This window comes from Phalangium opilio, unplaced genomic scaffold (assembly GCF_054372755.1).
Source record: "Phalangium opilio isolate 3A_F unplaced genomic scaffold, DU_Popi_V2 ptg000011l_1, whole genome shotgun sequence".
Classification (NCBI taxonomy): Eukaryota; Metazoa; Arthropoda; class Arachnida; order Opiliones; family Phalangiidae; genus Phalangium; species Phalangium opilio.
Window position 1 is genome coordinate 3,945,233 of NW_028324147.1, and position 17,347 is coordinate 3,962,579.

General features: G+C 34.2%; 1 protein-coding gene across 1 annotated transcript in view; it reads right to left on the minus strand.

Moving 5' to 3' along the window:
* Positions 1-17,213, minus strand: part of LOC149709930 (uncharacterized) — a 38,102-nt gene extending 20,889 nt beyond the window's left edge. The window contains exon 1 of the mRNA XM_089858181.1: positions 16,818-17,213. Coding sequence (XP_089714307.1) covers positions 16,818-16,884 — 67 coding nt within the window. The 5' untranslated portion in view covers positions 16,885-17,213. The remainder of the gene's footprint in view (positions 1-16,817) is intronic.
* Between the last annotated feature and the right edge of the window lie 134 nt (positions 17,214-17,347).

Genomic DNA, 17,347 nt, shown 5'->3' on the forward strand with positions numbered 1-17,347 from the left:
GAGAAAATACAACACTAGAAAATGCGCATTGTACACAGCTGCCTTATTTAATCCAAAAGGTCCATCGTGTTGATATAAAATTTCCCATGGCGTATCCTGGATGAAATACCAGAAATTCTTTTTAACCCTATTAGCTTGGATTGGAATTTAACCGCGCATCCAGAAGTTCTTTTCTCTCTCAAGTCAAGATTTCGTCATCAGATTCTTACGTAATCTTAGGCCTATTCTTAAGCCTACTTTTTTTATTATATTCTGCTGGGTAGAAAATAACAGTTTACAAGAAGCCCTTGGTCTAAGAAGAAGAAGCTGAACTTTTTAAAGGAAGATGTCAAAATAAGCCAACATCTGACTAAGGAAGGAATTAAAAACCGGTTTTTTTCTTCTTCTTCTAAAGATATTTCTTTTTAACTCTATCCGAGCGTTACATCGCAAAATAAAATAAAAAAATAAGAGTTTTTTTTTAACTTATGGAATTAAAAGAATTTTGCCGCAATTCCTAACTTATTCTTTTGAAATAAATTTTTTGGGGAAGATTTAGGGTTTAGGTTAGCTATTTGTGTTATAGAGAAATTGGTGGAGTGGATTTTTTTTTTCTATAAGAACTACCCCCCGAAAATTGACCATAATAAAATAAAAAAAAATATATAGTAAATACCCGCATGGTTATTAGCTTGGAGAGATGTAGAGAGAGAGACCCCCTCATTTCATTTCTTTTTAAAGGGAACACAAAACATTCAGAAGTACTTTGAAGTCAAGTCAAGATCGCTTGCTTTTAATGGAATGTGGGGAGAAAATTAATTTAAGAATATAGATAGTTTATCTTCCCTTTAAAAGGAAGGAGGAGGGGAAGGAAGAAGAGGGGGTGTTTTGTATAAGTCAATTTTATTTGAGGGTTAACCGTGAGAAATATTTTTTAAAAATTATAAATATGAATTTGTGGTATTTATAATAATTCAGAACCAATTGCGAAGCTGAGAACTTTGAAAAGATATAATTGGGTCCTAGTGCCATGCTCTCAGTTTTCTCCCCCATTATTCCAATAATTCCCCCATCCCCGGATAACAAAACCAGAATAGAAATTAAAATGGAAGATATGGGGCACAATAATTCTTATTATCTGTATGCATTCCGATAAGTAATTCATCGTAATACGTTATCAGGTGTTGGTCCACCTTAGAACGGTTCAGTTCAAAACCCAGACCCATCACAATACTTTGACCCAATTAACGACTCCCACAATATGTTAATTAACAATTCATCAAACAAAAGTCGCGTAAGAATACCTTCGCCAATTAGAAACGCTCGTATGATAACATCACCGAACTTAATTGAACACGACTGTTGACAGGACTAAGTAGTAAAATACTAATTTGACGCGCGACTTGTTCTCCCAAGATTGATGGATTCCCCTCTTATTGCTTCACTGCGGGATTCCTTCCTTCCTGAAAGCTCGGCTCGGTAAAAGAGTCCTCTCTCAAAGTGATGATTTAAAGACGGAAACTTAAGCCTAACCCTAACATTAATTAAAAGAACCCAGATGCGTTCAAAAATATCCCCGTTAAATTTTTGGAAGAGATTAAAGATTTGATTTAGAATTTAACCAAACTAACACATATAAGCAAGCATAAGGTCCAGATGGGAAGATGGTTGGATTAAAAGGAGGAATGGAGGAGAATCGAGAGAATGTTTGCTTTCTCAAGAGAGTCACGAGACGAAAGGACGGACGATGGATAAAGATCGGGGTTAAAACCATTTTCGGGGACAGAAGGACAAGGAAGATACAGTCAAAGGAATAGAAACGCTATATCTTCCTTCGTAATGCTAGAGACTTACAGCTCGAGCTTGGAGAACGACAAGTGAGAATTGAAGTCCTACACACTGGTTAAATTTGCAGCTAGGACTTCCATCTAGTCCTATTTAGTCTGCATTACTAAGCCTCACCAGGCCTCCCTCGCTTTACCCTGAATCTATGACCTACCTCACTCACATCATGACAAGCTCCAGTTTGTAACCAGAGATTAACAAACTTATGGTGAACATATCTTATAGCCATTGAAAAAACATTACGTGATTTACTTAAGGTATAGTTTCTATTCCTTTGCCAATTTTCTGTGAGGAGAGAAGACATTTATCTAAAGATAAGAAAGCAAAAAAAATCTAGCTGAAACCAACAGAGGCCCCTAAAAACGTCCGGCGCGACCCCATCTATCCGGAGTCTATAAATTCAATTCTAAGAATGCAAAACCATTTCATCTTAGCCTAACATAAAGGCTGTTTTCCATTGAATACCAGGAACTTGCCACCATGGAGCAATATTACGGGAGACATAGTCAAATTTAATGCAATCTTAACTAGACTTTCCTTGTCACTCCACGAATATTCCTCCATGGAAAATGTCACCGGGCTTACTCGTTTTAGTAGCTTATAACTTATTGCAAATTCAAGTTGGTACCAATCACCCCCATTTTTAACGTCGAGATTGAACCAATATGGAAGGCGGGGTCCCGGTTATTTTTATAGCTGAATATGATGCCTAATTTTAAGTTAGCATTGCCTTTAAGGCATAGGCTCAATTGATGGTGAAAATGTTGTTATCTCTGTCTTTGGGAGACTTGGGGACGATGAGAGAAAGAGAGAGGGGCTCGCGCACTTTGACGGTGAGTCAATTGAAGAAGCGTAAATAAACGTCGGCAAGTCACCGCGTCGTAAATAACCATTTTAATTAATATCTTCGCCGTCAATTTTAAGAAGAAAAAGAAAGGAGGATCTCTTGGGGTTAAAGGGAGTATCAAATGAGTAAGTAGAGGATTGGGGCATCAAAGTGAATTTACGTAAGATTCTAGCAGGGATAGATTCAATTTTAGAAGTAGGAATGGAGAACGGTTAGTATTTACTTCAGTCCGACTCATAGCCCAGTATAGAGCCCCTCCCTCCAACTCGCAACGAAAAGTTTAAATTATCTTATTGGCTCACTTAAACTAAGTTTTGATGACGTTGCTGACGGGGACGGTGAAAAATACGTAATTCCTTTTTACCTCTGTCGCTATGACCCGCCACTGCGGCCACTTCTTTCATACCCCTCCGTTCCGTGGAAGAGGGTCTGAGACTTTGACGCAGACGCGCGCCCAGATTACTCTGTTCTCCATTCCTACTTCTAAAATTAAATCTATCCCTGATGGGCCTTTAGAGATATTATAAATATGTTAAGATCTTTAGGATGATACTCCCTTTAATTCTGTTGACGATATAGGCCTACATTTTCTCATGGTTTTGACAGCTATAACAGCAACAAACATTTTGTATCTATGGCGCCATGCACATACATAATTTTACCCCCATCTCTTCATACTGTTTGACTATAGCGACCCTGCTTCACTCTTTAAGCGATTAAAGAAGATAATTATTCGTGAACAATTTAATTAAGACTTTCGTCTGGAAAGAGACCTAAGTTCCGTTTAACTATTTCTTCCTCCCTCTGAATTTTAATGATGGCGCCTGACTGCTGCTCAATATTTTAAACAAAATCGTCTGGAACTTATTGGTTTTCGTTGATCTGGTGAGACGGTTGGGTGGGTGGGTCACGTGGGTGGGTGATATTAGAGGATCGTTTATTGAAGTGAAATATTTAGAAGTAGTAAAACAGTGAGAAAAGGGGAATTATTTACTATAACTTCAAAGCAACAGACTTTTAGTTCAAAGTTAGGAGGTTTATATTATCGCTAAATATTTTCAACTACTGGTTTTAGTAGAGAGTTTAAGAAACGTTCTAGAACACTCGGAAAACGTGTCTCAGCCTAGAAGTTAATTTTCCACTGTAATTTCCTAAAGTTTAACTTGCACGAGTTAGATAATATAAATTCTAAAAAGCACGTGCGATTTTTCTCACACCAAATTCGAAAAGCACGTGCAATTTTTCTCGCACCAAATTCCAAAAGCACGTGCTATTGTTCTCGCGCCAAATTTGAAAAGCACGTGCGATTCTTCTCGCGCCAAATTTGAAAAGCACGTGCGATTTTTCTCGCACCAAATTTGAAAAGCACGTGCGATTTTTCTCGCGCCAAATTCCAAAAGCACGTGCTATTGTTCTCGCGCCAAATTTGAAAAGCACGTGCGATTTTTCTCGCACCAAATTTGAAAAGCACGTGCGATTTTTCTCGCGCCAAATTCCAAAAGCACGTGCTATTGTTCTCGCGCCAAATTTGAAAAGCACGTGCGATTCTTCTCGCGCCAAATTTGAAAACCACGTGCGATGTTTCTCGCGCCAAATTCGAAAAGCACGTGCGATGTTTCTCGCGCCAAATTCGAAAAGCACGTGCGATGTTTCTCGCGCCAAATTCGAAAAGCACGTGCGATTTTTCTTGCGCCAAAGTCCAAAAGCACGTGGGATTGTTCTCGCGCCAAAGTTCAAAAGCACGTGGGATTGTTCTCGCGCCAAATTTAAGAGATATTGGGGTTACAATGATTTCTATTAACTGTACTTATTCCTGCCAATATCATCTAGAAGTTGTAAAAAGTATTTATTCTTAAACTCTCGTTTAAAATTTAGTAATTTTTTTTCCTCGATAAACCTTTATATTTTTTTTACGACTTTATATTAACCTTACAGACGTGAGTGTGACACGCGAAAACCCCTTCGCAATAAAAAAAGAAAAAAAAACTTGGACTGACTACATTCCAAAAATATATAAAGATAAAAAGGAAAATAATTCGCCATCATTTCAAGGTTAAGAAGTTTAACAGATAAGATATAGAAACGACATTGAACTAGAAAATGCGAGATGGTCGTCGGCCGGTCTCCTTAATTCCAAAAAATATATCTAATCTAAAGAATTTTCGACCAAAACGGCACCGAACTTAGAAGAAGACAAGACACGTTTCTGGACAGCGGTTTGTTATTTAAAACGAAAAACCTTTCTGGCAGCCATTTCAAAAATATGGCGGTGTATTCAAACACAAAAATCAACAAGGCAACCCATAAGATATGTTCCATGATAAGTTTGACAATGGTAACTTAGAAACTGGAGCTTGTCATGAAGTGAGTGGGGTAGATCATAGATTCGAGGTAAAGCGATGATTGCCTGGTGAGGCGCTGCTCTCAAAGGCTACTATTAGTAATGCAAATAAATAGGACCTAGATGGAAGTCCTGCAAAATTAACCATCGAGTGTAGGACTTCAATTCTCGCTTGTCGTTCTCCCTCGAACTAGCTCAAGCTGTTAGTGACATACTTATGGAAAGAACATATGTTATAAACTTTTAGTAGCTACTAATTAATAAGTCCCCGCTAAATCTCAGCTTCCTAGGTAAAGCAGATTATCAGCGAGTCAGCAAAAGGACTTTTATTTATATAACTATAGATTAATTTGTAATAATAAAAAATAAATATACTAAATTGTTTTAGGAAAACTGACGGAAATAGAGTGTTAATAAACCCTAAAATAAAAATGTATTTTTCTTCAATGAAGCGTAAATCCTCTCTAAAAACTTCTTACTCCGATATTTGCTAACCCTGAGGTAAAAATAGGTACGCTACTGTAATTTGCGTTCATTTGACGGCGAAAAACCTCGAATGTATCGGTGCATTATGGAATCTGCGCGCTAATTTAAATCATTTCCCATTGGAGATGATAGTTTAACATCATTAGGGGCTTCTTAAATCAACATAGAATATCATTAATTAATTATCTTTCAAAAGAGGAAACTAAAGATGAAAAACGACGCACCACCTGTTCCTCAAATTGAATCATCTTGAATAAATGTTTTTAATAAATTTTATATTTAGTAATATTTTGGTTGGCGGATATTTCAGCCACTTTTAACAAATTCATTGACTTTGTTACAATTTTTAAAATTCCCTAACTTTTCTCTGACCTTTTTAGTCCATTCTGAAATTCCCTTACTTTTCCCTGACCTTTTTAGTCCATTCTGAAATTCCCTTACTTTTCCCCAACGTTTTTGGCCCACTTTAAAATTCCCTAACGTTTTCCTGACATGTGGCAACCCCGCATTATTTTTTTAACTTGAATAAATTTATTTCTTAAATTTTATTAACCATTAGAAGATATTTGCATAATTAATTACTCTTAAAAAAATTAAAAATCCACAAATAATATGCCCCCAAGAGTTACTATAAAATTTCACCTTCAGTATTATTAAAAATTCCTATGCAGATTATTTATAAATATATATATAAAATTTACATATTTTTAAAATAAAATTGAAATTAAATAAAATAAAAAAAACACAACACCTAAATTGACGTCTAAATAAAAATATATATAATTTTTTTTTGTCTGCTTCAAATACCGCCTATAAATATCATTCGCGATAAATAACAGGTCCTTAGAATTTCATGGGCCAAATCGAACCCTTTTCAGTACATATTGCTAATAAATTTATTCACACCCCACGTGTTTCTCAAGGCCTAAATTTAATGAAAAAGAAAGATGTCATCTCATCATCCGAGACGCGTTGTTTGTTCATCCCATTTCCTTCAACGATCAAAGAAAAAAAGGAAAATTTTCCCATCCGAAAAAACACTTTAAATTCAGTAAGAACATTTTGTAGGGTCCCAAGGGCCAAAATATATCCTAATAAAAAAAAACACTGGTAGTTATAACATAATAATACTCGCTTTTTGACGACATCGCATACTTTCGCGACCAACAAGAATTTCCCCAATTTTATTTAATGAATTTACTAACCGGTTTTGTAAAAAGATTTCAAGGGGGAGGGGGGGATGGGATATTAGTTTCAAATGAAGAAGATGATCAGCTCCTATTATAAAAATGCTGTGGAGTTTTGTTTAAATTATGGCGTATTGATATGTTATTTAAATGCGCGTAGGATTATTAAAGTAGTTCGAACGCAAAATTGATACTGAATTTAATAATTTCGACGATTTTTTATACTATTCAATTTAACTATTTCTTTCTTTATTAACTATCAATGGTTTGGATAATTTTAGAACAGAAAGTTAGATTTAATGACTTGGGGCCCGGGAAATTTATACACCGCCATTTTCCCGCGCTTCCTGTCAATTTGGCGCGAAAAATAATAAAAAAAATTCATCATCCTCAGTGTTAACTTTGGCTAAGTGATTTTTAATTGATTGTCTTAGAAAACTTAATTACTGAAAATGAAATTAAGGTTTGGGATATATTATATTATACTCGATAAAATTAAATCTATAATTAAATTGTGTATTTAATTATAACTGTGGTGGGTTTATTTGGATCAACGAAAATGGAGGGTACTTTAATTATAGTGCAGACTAAGAAATATTTATGTTTTGTATTCAATAATTAATTATTTAATTAAAATCGGTTTAATTAATTATAGCTCAGACTAAGAATTATTTATGTTTTCAATTAATGAAAATAATTATGGATGATGTGATAAAAGGCTTGATTTAATAAGAACATGCATGCATCTGCCTTAATTTTTAATCCATTTATTTTATAATAAAGACTGATTAATGAAAACAATTAAAAAGGGAAAATAATTTTTCCAGATAACAAATATAAAGTAATTAAGGACTTGATTAAAATTATCGCGAGACTCTTAATTGTCTCTGATAAAGTTTAAAAATAATTATCACATTATTTTATATCAAAGAAAACCTTCATTAATTCTAAATAAAGGAGAATTATCTTTCCGGCCACTTAAATTAATATAAATTAATTATAGACATTGAAAATTAATTAAAATTAACGCGTGACTTAAAAATCTCTTCTGACAAATTTAAAAAAATAAATTTTGACACCATTTTAATCAAAATAAAAACAGGGTTGGCAAAAACCCGGCAAAAACTAGTTTTTGCCGGGACACGTGGAAAAAACCGGTAAAAACCGGCAAAAACGGAAAAAACCGGCAAAAACTAAATTCATGGTTACAAAGTGGTAAACTAGCGAGTTTTAAGTGCATTTTCGTGATGTTTGTTATTGTTATGTTAGAAAAATAACAATAGTATTTTTAATTTTTAAATTTGAGGTGGTTATTACTCTATTAAATTTTTAGTATTCAAATTTGCCAGGTTTTTCGCGAATATTTAACGAATAATTAGTCAAATACTTCACATAGCAACTGGAAAAAACCTTAAAAAGTGGAAAAAACCGCGGAAAAAATGGTTTTTGCCACCGGTTTTAACCTGGTTTAAACCGCGCGGTAAAAACCGCGGAAAAATTAGTTTTTGCCACCCGGTTTTTACCAGGTAAAAACCGCGGTTTTTTCCACCCCTGGCAAAAACTTGCCAACCCTGAATAAAAAACATGAATTCATTCACGTTCATTATTCTCGCATTAAAAATAGTAAATAAATTAAAAATGCGCGTCTATCTTATTTCCGTCCAGCTGCATTATTTTTATAACCCGATTAAAAATAAAAATATAAAATAAATAATAAAACCATCTGATAAAAACTACAAAAAAGACGTTCTTTTAAAGTCCTAAATCTGACACCAAAAGCTTTACGTGTCGTTACAAATATTTAAAAAAAGCAAAAAAGAAAAGATATATTTAAATATTTAATTAACAAAAATTGGAAAAAATAAAAAACGGAGGCAATAAACCCTTAGCGCCAGAGATATTGGTGCCTTTTTAAGTAACTTTAAGGGGGGGGGGGGGCTAAAGAAAAAAACATCGCCACAGACCATGGACTCCAAAAATAAAAATACGTGTAAGCCGATAGATTTAAGTACTTATAGAGAGCCAAGTAGTCTCTGTCTAATATTAGCCTTATAACTTCTTCCCCTTTCTACCCTACCGGGCTTACTTAATTTAAATAAGTACAGACCATGAATAATAAAACCGAAAATCCTACCTTTTATGACATATAGTGGGAAAAAAAAACTTGTTAAGGGGGGGTTTTTTAAAAAGCGTAGAATGTCACAAGGCGTAATATTAAAATGATGGAAAGGAATTTAAGGTAAGCTCCCCCGCACGGCACGACTAGAACGTGATACGGTGAAGCCCCACACGTGCACGCGATAAGCCTCGAGGAAAGGGGGGGGGGGAAAGAGCTAAGGGGGGGGTGGGAATCCAATCCGTGGCGGCGACAAGTCGAAGAGCTGAAGAGGCGCCAACCCCAAACATCGTCGCGCGCACGGCGCATCCCCAGAAGTTTTGGCGCGCTACTTCCGCACACCGATGTCATATATTCATGACGTCACGTGAAAATCGCCAAACCATGAATGCATGCATACCATTTGGTATTATATATATTGACCTCGACGAATATTATTATGAAATTAACGTTTCGTTGGACTCGCATATAATTTTATTAGGTGCATTTATTAAAATATGATAATGATAAAAATATTTAAAGGTATTATATATAGAGAGTGGTCATATTTCCTGGTCACGGTGTTGAGTCAGAACAGACATGGGTATAGGAAGGAATTTGACGGTCAATAATTAGGCTTAATTAAGTAGGTAGCGTGTTTTAATTATAATTTGAATAAATTAGCAGAAATTCTAACAAATTAAATTAATGATCAATTCTCGCTTGCTTGTCGTTCTCGAACTAGTTATCTCGAGCTGTAAGTCTCTAGATAGCATTACGGAGTATAGGTAGTGTCATAAACTTATGCTCTAATCAATAAATTAATAATTAACACCTTAGGAATCACGCCGAAACTAAATGGTATGTCCAAAATAATTGGAATTTTTTTTCGTAACAGGGGACTATAGAATCATACTACGTAACCTCATTCTCATAGAGGTTTTTGACCCTTTTCAATAAGGCCGGGGTACTCTACCGTATATTGACTATTGTTTTAGCCTGGTTTCACCTTTCCCCGGTCTTTCACGGCGGCGTTACAAATCATTAAAAACGATCGTAACAATAGAGTCAACGCTTAAACGCCCGCCATTAGTCAAATTTTATATATCTTTTTTTGAAAACTTTGTAGCACTAAGTCACGCCAAAAACCATATGCATAATATAATTTATAACTATACTTAAAATGCGTCTACCACGAGCTTCCTGGAATCCTGGGATTGACTTGACCCCGTTTTTAGTACCAATTGAACAATGGTCAGCCAATATGACATTTTTTATTTTTGTTTTGATTTATTTATATATTTAAAAATTATATACAGGGTGTTTCTGATAAGTCTGGACTAAAATACGTCTACTACGAGCTTCCTGGGATTGACTTGACCCCGTTTTAGTACCGATTGGACAATGGTCAGTGGCGTCAGTCAATATGGCTTATTTTTTATATTTTTTTTTAGTTTTGGTTTATTTAATTATTTCAAAAATGATATACAGGGTGTTTCTGATAAGTCTGCATGCATAAATTAAGGGGGATGTTCTTTGGGAAATAAATTTTGAGTCGATTTAAATGTAACTTCTATCTCCATTCCATTTTGTTTACCACAAGGGACACTGTTTCAAATCGAGTTATAATTTGATGTGTGTTTTAGGGATGGCCCCCTTAATTAAATTAAATTAGAAATCAATGTCTTAATCAGTTTCTTAATTAAATTTAAGGGGTCATCCGTAAAATACTATGTACAATCTTAACTCGATTTGAAACAGTGTCCCTTGTGGTAAACAAAAATGGAGATAGAAGTTACCTACATTTTCGACTCAAAATTGATTTCCCAAAGAACAATGATCTCCCTTAATTTATGCATGCAGACTTATCATTCAATGTTCACTTGTCCACGCAAACTATATTAAAGTATTTTATACAATTTATCATAACACTAGGCCTAGCTATCTTAGATTAAATTTTAGTCCCACTCAAGCAAGTTTATAAACCTTCACATTGACACTGAGAAGGCGGAAGTATCCGTCCGTGATTCGATTTTATTAAACCATCTCTATTTAGTTCTTCCGCTTTTTTTTTCTTAGAAAAAAAAAATAGGGGGGCCACCACCACTCGAATATTAAAATAAAACTTAACTTAAATTCAAGCATTTATCTGAAACCATTAACTCGTTTTAGAAGAAGAGAAGGAATAAGAATATTTATAAATATTTTTAAAAAGTTAAAAAGAAGGGCCTTCGACCCTCTTTTAAAGAAGAACCCATTCAAAACCACAAAAAATATATAATTATGAATTCAGGAATGTATTTTCTTTCAACATGAATATTGAACCAAAAGTCATTGCTTCACTCCAGAATTTTCTCTACATCTTTTACAGGTCAAAGTTTAATTCCATTCTAAAAGTTTAACCCTAAACTTTTTAGACATATTTCGAAGTCACCTACACTTTATCGTAATGAGAAATTTCGGTAGAGAGGGGAGTGAATTGCGTACCCCCCGCGTTGGGGGTAACTTTGTAATAGAGAATACTATTGGCCCCCGGAAGGGGGGGGGGTCCCTAAGGTAAGATGAGATAGAGGGTTATGACGTTACCAAATATAGAAAAGAAATTACTCTAATGACCTTTCCAAAAGGTTAAGAAACAGTGGGGGTGGAAATTTCTCTACCCCTTTAAGGGGGCGAACATTCTCTTTCTATTGGCTTAGATCTCTAACATTCCAATATTCATAATAGAACAGAATAAATTCACGATTATGGCCAAGTATATTTACGCGATTTTTTTTTTCAAAACCTTTTTTATTTTTTTTAAAAAAACTTTAAAAATATTTTTGTATGAAATCATGACTAGTTTGACGTTGATGGACACTTTTTAAGAGAAAAACGGTTTGAAATTACCGTCGAACAAGAACCTTTTTAATATATTTTTAAGAAAAAGTGGTAATAAGAACCCTAAGCGACTGAAATACGAAATTAACCCCGAAACGTTTTAACTTTTTTAAAGCATAATATATAGAAAGATGAGTTCAAAAACGTTTGGACGGTAATAAGACATCTTTTTATTAGAGAGAGAAAACACATTCTTCAAGTGGCTTTTCGTAATGTTAACGACCCCCAAAAAATAAGCCCTTTTTTCTTAACAAGTCTACTAGGCCTAGCCTATACATAGCTCTTAATAGAAATCTAAGGAAGATGAGGAGGTTATTTTAACAGCTCATGCGTAACGGAGTTTTAATTTTTTATTTTTAACCAAAAATTGGAAAGATTTGATATTTCTTTTTTTAATGTTTTTTAGGGATGAATTTTGCATATTAATTAGAATTTTCAGCATTAAAATGAAATATAGCATTGGCAAATGCATATGCATAAAGCAGATTGCTTTTATAGGCTAAAATGCAGGTGCAATTTTAACGACTATGCATACAGGATGTTATTAAAAGGATGGTAGTGGACCACCGAAGTACAGAGTGATTGTAAATTCTACAATATTTGCATGAAGAGAAACGGCCTTGCATTCTAAACAAGTTATGACATTAGAGTGTTTTATGGATGACCCCTTAATTAAATTAGTATCGTGTTTAATTTTCTTAGTTAAATTTAAAGGGGTCATTAGTAAATCACTCAAATCATAACTTGTAGGGAAACATGTCACAGAAATTAAATATTCGACTCAAAATAACCTACTACCCTTATTATTAGAGTCTAAATAATAATAATAACAATAATATATCTCAATCTCAAGATTTTCAACCAATCAAATTAAATTATCTAAATTCAAGGGGTCGGAAACTATACCTTACTTCCATGAAAAAAAAATGAAATTTCAAAGACTATTCAAAGAAATATAATTTTTCCCACAACGCTAAGTCGCTAACCCTAACTATTCAAAACACTTTTAAACAAATACAAGTAAGGCAATTTATTACCTTAAGAAAGTACTAAATAAATTTTGTATTTGAAAGGAATGCACGTAACGCGACGTCGTTATAAACGCAGCCTAATCATTTATGGTTAATAATAATAAAATAATAATAATAATACTAATTTTATTCTTTCGAAATGTTCCCTTTATCTAAAATCCCCCAGAAGTTAACAAAAAAAAATCAAAATAAAAAGATGAACTCTTTTCTGTTCAGAAATACATGAAAGTTGTATATAAATAATATAATAAATAATCTACAGCTTTTGTGAATGACATGACGGTCAACAAAGGCTTAGTGGGTTCCAGATTTTTCTTCTCACGATTGATGATTATTTTACATCTTTAGTGCAAACCGCCTTGGAAGTTGGAGAGCGAGAGAGTGCCCGAGATTCAAAAGAATCCGAGGCATGCATGCGCGTATGAATAAAAGTTAACTTTATAAACTAATAATAATACAATAAAAAGAAATGGCGGCGAAATTATGGTAGATGGTACCCCCTTAAATATTTCTTCAAACTTTCTTAAAAAAAAAAAAATAAAAGCTGTTAGGCCAATTTGATTTTCATCATTTGCAACCATTTTCATCCCAAACCACGATCTTTTTTATTATTTTTTATTTTTTTTTAACAAAAACGGAGCTTTCTATATAGAAAAGATTTATATAAGAAATAATAAAGAAATATTCGTACTTTTTATATAAATGAAATCAAAATTACTAAACGTAATTGTAGGCTTACCATTGGGGGATTTTTTTTATTTAAAGACCAATTTTTATATATTTATATTTATAGTTTGAAGTCATGCGCCGAAATTTGATAAAAGTATTTTAAAGGTTATTACTTGATTTTTCTTCTTAGAAATTTATCAAATTTTATTATGATTATTTTTTATTGGTCAATTTGGAAATATTGGCGCGGTTTTTGCTTCTAATAGACCAATAACTATTGCCCTTGGTTTGCATGCTCAATTTTAAAGTTGCTCCTTTTCAGCTGTTTTAACGTAAAATTCAGTGGAAACCTTTTGTCAAGATACACTAAGCTAAATCTAAATTTTAATTGGTCAATTTGGAAATAAATTGGTGCGGTTTTTGCTTCTAATAGACCAATAACTATTGCCCTTGGTTTGCATGCGCAATTTTAAGTTGTTCCTTTTCAGCTGTTTTAATGTAAAATTCAGGGGGAAAAATATTGCCAATATACACTAATCTAAATTTTAATTGGTCAATTTGGAAATAAATTGGCGCGGTTTTTGCTTCTAATAGACCAATAACTACCGTCCTTGGTTTGTAATACGCGATATAACAATTTTAAGCTGTTCCTTTTCAGCAGTTTTAATGCAAAATTCAGTGATAAAACCAAATACCAATATAGACTAAACTAAATCAGTAAATCCGTTATATCGGTAACAACCGCTGTTGACATAATTTATATGATAATTTTAACCCACACATCGTATAACTTAATTAAGTATAATTAAAAATTTAATATTTTTCATTATAAATATAAACATACTGTTTATCTTTGAAAGTCGAAACTAAACTTTAAAATCCCCATCACCAAAAAAAAAATAAATCGGTTAAAAGAAAATAATAAAAAATAAAGAAAAATACAGAGTGATTAAACCGATATGTTATATAAATTACAAAACCCATTAATTTAAATTAGAGTAAGTAAGAAAGAACTAAAAGAAACGTCAAATCTAAAGACACTAACTAAGCCAGCCATGCAGTTTATTTAGCTTTAAAGAGAAAATTCGGTATTAGATATCCAATCCAAGACTTCATCCCCTATCTCTCCATTTAATATAATGTTCTTTTTGCAATATAACTCGTTTGGAACCGAATTCCTTTAAAAAGATTGGCATATTTCGTATTGAAGCTAAGCTAAAGAAGAAAAAAGTTGAAAAACTAAAGAGAGAAAGAATTTTTAGGGGGAAAAGATGGATAAAGAAGTTCCGTTATCTTGGCGAGGATAAATTCGCGACATCTCTTAAGTTCAAAAATGTTTTTTTCCCTGACAAAGATGGAAAACGAAATTTCACATCAGCAGCCCTGGGCTTACAGAGCAGCTATAGCATCCCCATCCCGGGCTACGAAAAAAATAAGTTTTAGCAGATCTTCAATTTAGATAATCAAGAGACCTCCTTTTTCTTTAACCGAGGGGTTAGTCACTTAGCCTAACCGGTGTACACACGTCTGTACCTTTGACTATTACCGTTTTCCATTGGATTGAGAACCAAAACGTCCCTTTAAAATTGCTTTAAATGCATAGAACTATATTCCAATTTAATATTGCTCCATGGTGACAGATTGTTATAGGAGCCATTGGAAAAAACCTGCCTTTGATAAAGCTAACAAAAATGATTGCCCCGTAATTCGTAATCGGTGTATATTAATTATGTGAGTGGTTAGCCCCTCGGTTTATACGACTCTAACTAAGGTTTAAAAGGAAGAAATTTTCGACAAAAATAAATAATTCTATATTGGATTGGTTGAAGTGACATTGCAATTTCAATTTAAAAGATTTATATCTAATGAAAATTCGAGTTTAAGTTACTTGGAATTAATTAAATGGGCTTAAGTTTGATTTTTTTTTTTTTAATTTTTTTGGAAGCGTTGTCTATTTGATAATCAAAACGTGGAAGGAGTTTAATTTAAAATAGATAAAATAAGCTGGTTTTCTACGTAATATCTTAATTCCCTTCCAAGGTTGGTAATGGTTTCTACTACATTTTAATTTATCCACTCGTGATTAAACTAATGATAAAATTCTGTATTTAATCACAAAAGTTCAAATGGAGTTTTAATTTATTTAACATAACAAATTAGTCCAAACCTTTAATTATCTATAGGGAGCTAACAACTGGCTAGGGGGAAGAGATAGTCTGACGTCACGCAGCCCCTCTCTGGTTGGCATTTTTGCGTGTAGAATACTGTTTCCAACCGTTAGGGGGGATGAAACTCCAGTAAGAGATAGAAGGGTGTGACGTTTCAGGGTCAAAACTGTTAGCTCCCTATACTACAAGTTTAAATTTGCAGATTGCGGTTGAATTGCACACGTCACAAATGACTGGCAACACTTGTTTGCACCTATGAGATCGTGCCATTATTCTGGGCCATTTAGCTTCTTTTTTTCTCTGACTTTAATTTAAAACAGTACCAAATCGTGGTTATTTTTCATACTTATTTAAATTTCGACCTCTTCTACACCAAAAACGAAGAGTATAGGAGGGTGCCCTCATTTATTGTAACGAAGCCTGATCTATTACGCATGAAAAGGCGGGAGTTCGTTCAGAGAGTCAAAGGGGAACCAAATAAAAAAAAATATTTCATAGCGCCTAAGTCTATTATCACCTGCCGAGAGGGCGACCCAACGTCTCCCAAAGCGCGTGTGAGTGAGAGAAAAAGAGGAAAAATACGCGGATCTATTCATACAGGTATACACAGTCATTGTATAGGCGACGGGAGGTCTGGACTTCATAGTGCCGCCGCCGCTACAGCGCGCCAAACTAACGAACGGTCGCGTGGTACCCGTCACTTCACTTCATTATTTCAAACTAAACGTCACCCCAGTCACCCCAACAGCGTCCTAATATAGACTACATCAAAACCCTGTCCTCCTTCAACCGACACACACTTTCTCATCAATAATACTTCAGTAATACTTGAAGCCTATTGTTTATTCCCCAATGGGAAGCCTTATAAATTTAACGTCAAATTTATACACTAACCCCACCGAAGCCTAAAAACTTTACTGACATTGTATTATTTTTGTCAATTGTAAGCTACCTAAATCAAGGGGAAAAGAACTAAGAATGACACGATTATTTGGTTTTGTTGTGATTTTAACTAACCCTCCTTTAAGAAGAAGTTTCTGAGATTTACCTGTCAATAAAATTCTAAGGTTTTCTTCCTTTAAATTAAAAATGTTCAAACTGACAAAAATTTGACCTTTGACCAATATCTGACGTAGTTTCGCGCGCAATTTTAATTCCAAAGTGCTAAATTAATTTAGGCCGAACTATCGAAATATTTAAATTAGGCTTAGCGCCTTAGAACATTTCGTATTCTAAATACATTGATAATTAGGCCTAATTTTATCTATAATCAATCAAAAGGTACTTACAGTTAGCTCCTTCCAATAGAAATTGGATCAAAACTGTGACGAAAACGAAATCCACACGTAGAAACATCTTGTTGATTATATTATATAATTTAGGCTTAAGTTATTCGTCCAGCAATGTTTAAAAAAACACGTAATGTCCGAGTGGCCGGCGAAATAAAGGGAGTTTCCCCGGTTGACCGGCGGTTAAGCCTCGGCTCTTATTGATCACGGTTACGGTAGCAGTACGAGACTTTAGGCCTCCGGAATAAAAATAAAACAAAAATAAAACAAAAAAACTGGGCTCGCTTTTCAAAGTAAACACAGAAAACAGATACGTCCGATCTCCGGGCTAAACGCTATCCGACTGACGAGACTCCGCATGCCAAACGCAACTTTTAAACAGAGGGGCAAAGAAAAAACCTCTTCATCCGTAGTCTGCTGATCCCGCCGATAGCGCGCGCTTCGCTTGCTTCTCTCCTGTAGACGAGACACTGGGAAAGCCGGCTAGAGAGGGCAAGAGCCAAGAAGCGTTTCTATTGGCCGTTTTATTA